This window comes from Falco biarmicus, chromosome Z, assembly GCF_023638135.1.
Source record: "Falco biarmicus isolate bFalBia1 chromosome Z, bFalBia1.pri, whole genome shotgun sequence".
NCBI lineage: Eukaryota > Metazoa > Chordata > Aves > Falconiformes > Falconidae > Falco > Falco biarmicus.
In genome coordinates this window covers 38,566,167-38,576,904 of record NC_079311.1, presented here as the reverse complement: position 1 = coordinate 38,576,904, position 10,738 = coordinate 38,566,167, and the positions used below count along the sequence as shown (strand labels likewise).

Sequence of the window (10,738 nt, the reverse complement as noted above, 5' to 3'; positions counted from 1 at the left end):
AAGATAGGTACATATTTTTCTCTCACAGAAGGACAAGCAAGTATTCCAAATCTGCTGACCTTTTCTGTGATGAAAAGGGACTGTCAGTTTACGCTACCTAAGCCAGTTTTTTAGAAAAATAAAAACATTTAACCTGTATCTTCAAAGTAAATGTGACACTTGAACAAAGAGTGAGAAAATAACTGCTTTTTAAAAGAAACTTATTGTATGGAGACAGCATTTTGAAGACAGAAGTTTGGAAATATTTCCATCATCATGTGGTTTTGTTGCAAAAAAATGGTGCAAATGTGTCACCTGTAACAACTCTCACAACTGTACACTTGAACTTGGAAACAATTTTTTAACCTGCTTAGAATCTTCCAGATGAAAAGTTTTATTGGGTTTTCAATCCATTTGTTAAAAAACAAAAACAGACTTTGCAGTCAGATTGCAAGAACAAACGATTGACACTGAGGAAGACAAACTTACTACTTGAATTTTAACAAACACTTTTGCCTAATTAACTGGTGGATGGGATTGAAAAGTGAGCATCGTGACTTAATAAGCACACCCATCAATGCACTACTACGATCTGATTCTCTGTATCTTTGTAAGTTATCTTTTTAAGTAACGATAGCCATCAAAACCAAGTATCAAAATAAAATGAACTTAGAACCAGACCTTTGAATCTTTGTACAGCAGTGTTAAACCAAGATTTTAAAAAAAAATAATTAAGCGTATTCTATAGCATCACTTACTGAGTTATTAATTTTCTAGTGAGAGCAAAAATGTATTTCATACCACTAATAAACACATTTAAATTGTTTACTTAAACTAGATCTCACCTTTTTTCATTTTTTTAATAATATACTTTTAGTATAGCAATACACATATATAGTTTATATACGGTATGGGTGTACGCTCAAAATATTTTTTTGCATCTAGCTCTGGGTACCCCAGCACAAGACATGGACCTGTTGGAGTGGGTCCAGAAGTGGGCCACAGAAATGGTCAGAGGGCTGGAATACTTCTCCTGCAAAGAAAGACCAAGAGCTGGGGTTGTTCATCCTGGAGAAGAGAAGGCTTCGGGGAGACCTCTTCAATATATAAAAGGGGCTTATAAGAAAGACAGAGATGTTCTACGAGGGCCTGTAGTGACAAGACAACAGGCAACAGTTTTCAGCTGAAAAGGGTAAGTTTACATTGGACATAAGGAAGAAATCTTTTTTTACAATGAAGATGACAACACTGGAATAAGTTGCCCAGAGAAGCTGTGGATGTCTCATCCCTGGAAGCATTCAAGGTCAGGGTGGATTGGGCTTTGAGCAACCTGTTCTAGCGAAAGATGTCCCTACCTTGTGATCTTTAAAGATCCCTTCCAACACCGATCACTCCGTGATTCTGAGATCTTACTTTAAAAATTAAAATTTGATCCATTGCTAGAATACTATTAATTGTAATAAATTTGAAAACTGCTACTTTTAACACTAACATATTCCATGATCTCTTTAAGCTCCATATCAAGTTGAAGACACTGTACACTGGGATAATGCAAAACCTACTGGACTGCAGCCCAACCTGCAGCAAAAAAAATATCCAGCATAAAAGCCCAGACTTGAATTCCAAGTAAACCTCACCAGAAAATTAGGATTAAACCACTTCTGTTCTGAAGAAGGGAAGGCACAATAGTGAACTTGGAAGAACACACTTACACATGAAACCTAGAAAGCTTAAGATGTAGATTTATTATGCATTAGGAAGCTTATTAACTTAAAAACCAAACTGCATAGTACAAAAGGTCTGTTGTCTCTGCCCAATGTTGAACAAGTTTCAAAATATATATTTTTTAAATTTGTTCAGCCAATACACAATCCTTTTAAAAAACTGTTTATCTGTCAGTACCCTCGTTACATTTATAATTACATGATTTACACAGTGCTCCACCTGGAAAAATTAAAACTCCTTACAAATATCTACATATATTGCATACATATAAAACATTCATAGCAGTACTTCATTAAAGTTGGGTTTAATGGTCCATTTACACTGCAACAAAATACATATAAATCTGTGTCTTTTTCATAAAATGTCTCTAAAAATTAGCATATTTTTAGCCATTTGTAACTTCTTTAAAGCATCTTTTAGAAATTTGATATGAATATATCAGCAGGTAAGACAGTGATATGAAGGCTAAATATGACTAATAACTGAACACTAAGTAGCAATTAAGGCAGGGGTGAAAAGAATTAATAGGGAAGATTATTTCATATGTCAGATAAAGTGACAAAATGCAATAAATATACATATTTCTTGATGTAAACTACTCCGGCACCCACTGTTTTTCCTGCTTCAGAAGTCACAAGTGTCCATATTTCTGACACTGCTCTTTTTATAATTAAAATTCTATTTTTTACAAGAAAACATTATTGTGACCAGTGCTCTCAGGTGCCATCTGGATTTGCTTTAACTGCTGAGAACATACTGTTCTGAAATGCGGGTTTAAGACTTCAATATGACCTTGATTTATGGGTAACGACTGTCATGTGTGATCATACACCCACAAAAGGCATCTCAGTTTCATCATTGCTTTCTGGTAACTACTGGACTTCTCGTTACTAAATAGTATTTGAGAATGTATCTTCAGGAAATTTAATTACTTTTATTGATAACCACTACTTCAGATACCAGAACCATGTAGATCAGTCCCTCTTATATTGTAAGGGCTACATGTAGCATACCTGAAGACAAAGGCGTAAGAAACGCAAAACAACCTTTCACAGTGGTGGCAGAAACTGTTCTGCATTAAACCTGATTATTTTGCATATAACTTTGGGAACAGAATGTTCAAACTTTGGGAAAAAAAAATCTATTACAACTGTATATTCTGCTTTCTACCCCATACCAGGATTTGACATAGCATTTGCAGTCCTGTATCGGGCAGAATCATGTCTAGTTGTGACCTGCCATGCTAAACAAACCCTCCTGTAGGTATGGCATCAAACTCAAGTATCGTACAGCATCTGACCTTCCCCTGTACACAGCCACCTTCCATTCAGAGGCCAGATACTCTCTAGACCCCACCAAGCTTCCAGAGCTGCAATTCAGTGCATGAATTTGTTCCCTAGTCTGCTCAGAAGTTAGGCTTCATACACTGCTATCTTGCAGCAATGGTTCAGTGTCCTCTTCACTACTTTGGTCCAGGTTGTTATTCAGAGTACTGCTGATGCTGTCGCTGTGTTTTCTGGTACTGCTGGCTTTGCTGTTCTCAGGAATAAATAAGGCAACTAGAAAAGCCAGAAGAACAATGCACGCTCCGGCCAGGAAGGGGGGACCAGGAATGATTGCTCTCTGCAGGGAAACAAGCATATCAAAGAATTCATGAAGTTTTAGACATTGACTTCTGCATTAAGAACTATAACATTAAAGCAGGAGATAATGGCAGACTTATTTACAGTGACTATAAAGTTATGCAAACAAGTTCATACATATACCACAACCTGAATTTTCTGCATCTACAGTCCCTAAGAATTCCTCACCTGATCTGCATAGTGATCTAAAAAACAGAAACACGCACAGAACTACCAACTGACAATAGGCTTGCTTAGCAAATGAAACAATGACTGATGCTTCTTTGTATTTATTTTTTCTTTAGGCAACATGCCTGTTAAATCAGCAAGACTCCTCTGAAGACTAATAGGACAAGGTCACAACACCCAGAAGGAAATGCTCAGTAAATCTTTCAACTTCACTTTTTCCACTAGCTTCTATGGCTGACATACATTAGAATCGTTAGCTAAATAAACATTCCCAAAAACTAATACATGAGTGAGGAAAGTACTGCAGGCTATGCAGTACATACTGTTCTCACTGCAGAGTCAGGCTGTTGGCGTGTACAACTTGGTATTTGGAATTATTCTCTCTTGCTTCTAAGCAGTTTGTTTTTAAATTTAAAAAACAACTTGTCCACATTTCATAACCCCAGTTAAAAGCATGCACTAGAAAGGTTGTAAGACTAATTTTAAGCCAGCTATGTTTGATGACAAAATTCCACAAGAGAAAGTGTCAGCAATCCAGCAACTATTTTTTATCTTGAACAACTTCTCTGTATCTTTGTCAACTAAAATCAAATAGAAATCAGAAGATTAAACTTGTCAATCCAGTGTCCTTTTTCTCTACCAAATGAAATGCAGTAAGTTATTTTAATACAAAGTGGGAAAGCAGCTGAAATTAAACATAAAGTAACAGCATATTTCCCTTGCTTCAACTCTTACTACAAGCAGAGGCCTAATTTTTCAGCTGACAGTCTTTAAAGTATATAATCATATTAACATAATTTATACTAACAATATTACTTAAATCTTCAAGTGGTGCTAAGCCCACAAGTACTCAAATGTAATAAATTAATATCCTCATCTGTAGTGTAACAGCTGATTTATCTTAGCAGCTTTTGAATATTCCACTACTGCAGTTCCACTGAAGGGAGTAAGAAGCTTTGAACAGCAGTCCCTGCTTATTGCATTGCCAAGTTACTATCGCTGTCCAAACACAGCCTACGGCTGCCCTGTTCGCTGTAAGGGCTCACTGTGGACCGTTATGCAACCTCACACTCTTCTTCAGGGTCTCCAGTTTTGAAAACAGTTATTTAAATAGGAATTAAGCCAGATATGCTTTTACTGTTTATGCTTTGCATAGCAGATACACAATTTTTTGAATAGGTACATCAATTCTTTGACAGAACAGAATTGCAACTGTGACCTGTGGTAACACTGCAACTCTCCCACTTCCGCAAGGAAAAAAAAGTGATATTCAGTAAAATCCTGTTCTTAAGTCCTCTAGAGCAACAGAATCTAATACTTTTTTGTTTGTTTTTCTGACTTGCCTTCAAGTTCAAGCTCCTTAAAATAATCCTCCAGAAATTACCACTGGGATGTATTCCCATCCATTTACTCTACACATTAAATAACCGAAATTTGTATCCAGATTTCCCTGTCTACTGTCGGAATATAGAGGTTTACAAAGCCATTATATCTAACAATTTGAGGTTTACAAAGCCATGGTATCTAACCATTTGTTTTAGCACTTTGTCCATCAGTGTACACAGAAGACTTTATATCTGAAAGGTACAATACTAAATTATGGCAATAATCAGCTTTCAGCAGTTAAACTTTTTTTTTTTAATGGGACAAGACAGCTTTCTGTCAAAGTAAAATGTGTCATAAGTTACACAAATTTATTCTTCACATTAATTATTTTAACAAAACCTATATACATAACCTATTTCTGATAACAGCTTTAAAATCCATTTCCTGTAGTTGTAATAATCCCCACTATTACAGTAGTGGAAATAAAGGAGGAAGAACTGTTTTTAATTCACCTTAACAGCACCTTGGGGTTTGATCAAGGTTCAGCACAGTAAGAGTGCATTCTCAGCTGTTTCTATACACTCATAGCTTTGGACAAGCAGGGGTAGAATACAAGCTTAAATAAAAAAAAAAAATTAACAAAGCTTGTCACAGACTAAATGACTTACCAGTTAACAGCAGTTCCACAGACATCCAGTAACTTTTTAAAACAAGGTACTTGACCATTTAAACTTGTTATTAAAACATCTCTTAGTGAAGATTTATTAGCATTTAATAAAATAAATGTTTTTCAAACTATGTATATCTGTAAAGCATCTCCTAATTATCAATTTAAAATACTGAACAAGATCAAGAGACATGTAGCTTGCATTTGGGCCTTGCAAATCCATGGTAGTTCTAGTGTTGTAAGCTAGGCTTGTACACATTTTCCTTGTCTAATCAGCGTGTATTCCCTGGTTTTTATTTCCACTCATTTTACTTGGCTCAATTTTTATGCCTATATAATATTTGAATGGTGGTTCTTTCCCACTGTTACATTAGACTTGAACATAAGAATCAGTATGAAAAAGAACTGTAATATTTTCCTGAATGATAGTCCCATGTGTTAGGTGCCTGGTAACTATTAGTAGGGGTAATTACAGACATTTAACAAAGTTTATGAGCTCATACATAATTAAACGTAAGAGCTGTCCTACTGAAATTAGAAGAAAAAACAATCTTAGTTATACAAATATGTATTTATTTTGCTGTACTTCTAACTAAAAAAAGTCTACTTATTTATTAAGTAGGTTTTCAAGAAAACAAGGATGTCTGAAATGATGGTTTAACTTCCACTTACTGTTTAGAAAAATCATTATTTTATAAGGAAGCCTACATATAGGCTTCACTGCAGGAATTTTTTCTACCGTTAAGTCTTAGAAAATTCTGCTACACAAGTTCTGACTCATTTATAACTTACTGGAACAGTCAGTTACTCCACTGTAATACATCTGGACTACTTCAACAAAAAAAACACATGGATATTCTTAAAGTAACAGAACATACTGAAATTACTTATAACAGAAATGTATGTTCAAGGTCAAAAAGTCATCACACTTCCTGCCCCCAAGAAAAGCTTACGTGACTTGATGCTTTAAAAAACAGAGTTCAAGAATGAAATTTTATCCAGTGGAAGCATGACACAGCTCTTGAGAATCTGAAACTGTGATTATTAATGGTCTCCATATTTCACTACAGGTTCCTTTTTGAACAAAAAAGAGTGTTTTTACCCCCTTACTCTCCTACTTTAAAACTCTACTTTGTTTGCTTGAGCAAATTATGGAGCACGCCACCAATATGTTCAAGCACTGGTTATAGTTAATAGCTGGGAAGAGGCTTGTTTCCACAGTAACACTACCATTTATTTATTTATTTATTATTACCAGCTAATCTGTTGTCTGTCTTAATCAGCTTAATGACAAACTAAGAGATCATCACCTCTCTGGAAAGTGCATTCTTAGTATTTTGAAAAAGCAATGAAATTGTAGTTGAAGAGGTCAGAGCAATCAAACTAAAAGGAGTCCATAAGGTTCCAAACTCTAGTAAGCATATATTTGACATTTTGGAAGTCAAATCAGGAAGAACAAAGTAGACAAAAATGCAGACCTGAAACAAAGACGGAAGGGATTTAAAACAAAAACAAAACAAAACAAAAGATCGAAGGGAGTTCCAAAAATGTTGTATAGGATTGACTTCTCCATTACCCTTCAAGTTTCATACAGGTAAGGAAAGACGATAAACAGCATTATTACTGTCATTGAAAAAAAACCCAACCCAAACAAACAAAAAACCATAAACATATCTTAACTGTATACTAAATTACTGTGTACATGAATAATTAACCTATTGCTGTGAGATTCAGAGATAAACTTGTTACAGTTTACTGAGTTACAAAAATTACCCTCCTATTGTCAAAATTTCATGTTTCCCTGTAATACTGAATTTTAACTGTGTTATGAGTAGATTCACATTAACTGGCTCTGTTAAGACTACTGAAACCAAAGCTGCTACTACCGTAAATCTAAGTATGTACTATCAAATTTAAGTTATAAGCTATCTTAATAGTTCAATAAAGCTGACAAGTGAGAACCGAGGAGTTCAAGAATTAGGTATCAAGGATTTAAATCAACCAAAATGACAGATTTTTATCCCCGAGTTCTACACTGCAAACTTCACATCAAATTTTAAACTCACCTCATCACTGGTATCTTGCATTGCTTTTTTTCCAGATGTCTGATCAGGTGGCAATTCATTGAGCTCCACATGAAAGAGAAAGAAAATAAAGCCATACAGTGCTGGTCCCAGGCCGTTGCAGAGACCTCTTATTCCAGTTATTATTCCTTGGACAACACCTAATGAAGAAAAATAAAGGAGTAGGATTATTTATTTTTTTTAAATAAAGAATGAAACATTCACAGCTTACAGCTCTTGAGTATATTCTAATAGCTGTTCTAAAATAGCACATCTCATAATTATGTCTGCATACCAAGATCATAAGAAATACATTGAAGACAACTTGGCTTGTTAAAATAATTCTCTGCATGACCATAGTTCTGTCACTGTACTTGCATGCTACTGGAAGTAATGCGAGTTTTGAGTATGAGCAACTACATTTATGTGCAAGTCTGATTTTCTCTATTAGAGTTCTTCCACCCTCACCCAAAGCCCACAACAAAGAAAGCAGAGATTAAGTGTGGTACCTGCTCAATTTATTTTCAAGTGAAAGTTAGAGTAATGCATCCATGTGTTACGGGTTGCGTAACAGATTTCTTCCACCACCAGTCTAAAAATCAGGATTTATTTAAGTACGAAGTAACTCATTCAGGGCAGTAAATGCAGCAGTACTAGCTTGGATGCAGTTTTACATTAGATTATTTTAGAAGTTTGATTAATACAGGTTCTAGGGGTGTATTTCTGTTTCAACTTCCTGAAGTGTAAGAAGTTTTTTGGTGATCTTACAGATTAAGATTCTTCAGAACACTATTTTTACAATACTAGTAGTCTGCGTATCCACCTCCTTCCTAAGGCAGTAACTTGTAAAACGGAAGGAAAGAAAACAAGTGTAAAGCAAAGTTGTATAAGTTTTTTTCTTCATAGGTTGACACGTAAGCTTAAAATTTTTGTGCCACTAGGTGGCAAAATATCACTCTAGAAACTACTGTACGCCTGCACTATTAACAGTAGTTTCCTCTATGTAAAATGAAAGATCAGTGCCTTCTCTCAACTTAACTATTCAATTCATGACATAAATACAAAACAAAAATGGGGGAGAAGAGAATGATTAAAAAAGCCATGCAAAACACTGTCTTTTGCAACTTTCAAGCTCAATGGAAATGCGCCTCCTAGAACTACACCTCCTTCATACCTCACATATTAACTACACTTCTCTAACTTCAAGCAGTAAAATGTTAAAGACTAATACTTATAATGAGAACACTAAATTCAATTATTATACACAAGGGTTCTACTTTGTGATGACCCCTTCCCCCACTTTACTTTAAATGAATTTATTTCTGATTGTTCATTCCTCATTCATATCAAAACCAATTAATTTTGCTGTCTTCTTAGATCAGCTACTTCCTTAAGCTTCCTCTTCTTTTCCTTGAAAATCTGAGGTATTAAAGCAAATAGGGACAACTTTTCCACACAGAATAGAGCTTCTTGTATAGGTTTATTTCAATCTCAAAAGATGCCTTTTTAATGGAAACTAAAAAAGATGGTACTGTTACATTAATCCTCACTTAGAGATTATTACTTTTAATTAAAAAAAACACAAAACAACAACTTGAAAGTTACCACATCTGGTTTTGTTGCTTTTGTAGTACTTTTACAGGAAGCTAGAAGACAATTAGCTGGTCAGACAGAAAGTATACATATTGCAATGCAAATTTGATAAATTTGTGTACCTGCCTCTTCCCTACAGATCGGCTGACTTCCTATGGACAGCTACTGCCCAAGAAACTGATTCAACATACTTGAAAAGTACACCTAGGTAAATATGCTGCTTTCTAGACAGAAGAGTCATCCAAGAAAGTAGTCTGATGTTGAAACAGAAATTCATCTAACACTCACCTTGTTGATCGGACTCTGCATTTCTTGAAACCAGAGCACTGATTGCTGGGAACGTAATGCTTGACATTGCTGCTACAGCTCCTGCTGCCCACATCATCCTGTGTTAAATACATACTTCGAATTAAAAATGAGCCTGCCCATATAATTACACCCCACTCCCCTGAAAAGGGCCACAAGGGTACCCTCATTCAAGGCTTGATGCCCTTTCAAAAGTACTCTTATTGAAGTATCTAAAGACTGGAAATGATCTGTTCAGGGCTGTCTTCTGCTCCCTTCCTACAAATTACCCTGAGCTTCTTGGAATAGAAGCACATTTGATTCTACACTAGCTACTACAGCAGAGGAAAACAGGGGAGTAGGAGTGATGCACAGGCTTTCCTTCTCCAAAGGCTGTAAAAAAGAAAAATTTCACAGGGTGTCCCAGTGAGGCAGTTCTCTAATTTGTATAACTCACTAGGAAGTGCTCTGATAAAGAACAAGCATTCATCACTGTCAGCAGGTCAAACTTTGTAAAGAAAAAGCCGCTCCAGCTTATTATGGTTCTAGTTCATTTTACTTCAGTTTTTGCAACAAAAGAAGCTCTAGATAGTTTCCTAACACCAAATATAGCTATAGTAAGAGAACAGAAAGAAAAAAAGCAGAGGTCCAGTAATCGATTGACTGAATGGATATAGTGGAATTATTGGAGAGAAAATACCACTTACTAGCTTGTGAGTTTAACAAAAAGTTTTAACCACATTTGTAGACATAAAACTCAGTGGACCATAATGGTGCAAAGACTCCTTTTTCAAAAGGGCTGTTAGTCTTCAACTTCCACTATGTATCTGGAAAATTCTAGCATTTCTACATGTGCAAAATACAAGCCAGACTTAGGTAATACCATGCAAATGAGAATACTTAATTCACAAAACATTTAAATACTCATGATGACAGAACTGAATGGAAGAACATTTTGCAAAAAATATCTTCAGTTCCTTAACAGGTATGTACCTATGAAAATGCATGCTTACCAAGACTGAGATCCAAAACCATACCAACCCAACTGAAGGATTTGAAAGCCAAGGCCAAGAAGAACTGTATTTTTGTTCCCTATAGACCTCATCAAGATACTGAGAAACACAGTCTGTAAGAGAAATTGATTCATCCAAATGTTATTTTAAAAACCAGATTGCTAAAATAATTTCTCCTTCTACACAAAGCAATACAGAAGACCTTTCAACAGACAAGGAAATTCACACTACTCATGCTTTTACTTCTCCTGTATTAAGTTAAAAATGCAGACTAGT

The 10,738-nt window shown here is 35.4% G+C and overlaps 1 protein-coding gene across 1 annotated transcript in view; it reads right to left on the bottom strand.

The window, feature by feature from the left end:
• Positions 1-1,704: 1,704 nt before the first annotated feature.
• MFSD14B (major facilitator superfamily domain containing 14B) overlaps positions 1,705-10,738 on the bottom strand; it is a 31,765-nt gene continuing 22,731 nt past the window's right edge. The window contains exons 9-12 of the mRNA XM_056325052.1: positions 10,463-10,575; positions 9,453-9,550; positions 7,575-7,732; positions 1,705-3,327 (exon numbers count right to left, since the gene is read on the bottom strand). Coding sequence (XP_056181027.1) covers positions 3,124-3,327; positions 7,575-7,732; positions 9,453-9,550; positions 10,463-10,575 — 573 coding nt within the window. The 3' untranslated portion in view covers positions 1,705-3,123. The remainder of the gene's footprint in view (positions 3,328-7,574; positions 7,733-9,452; positions 9,551-10,462; positions 10,576-10,738) is intronic.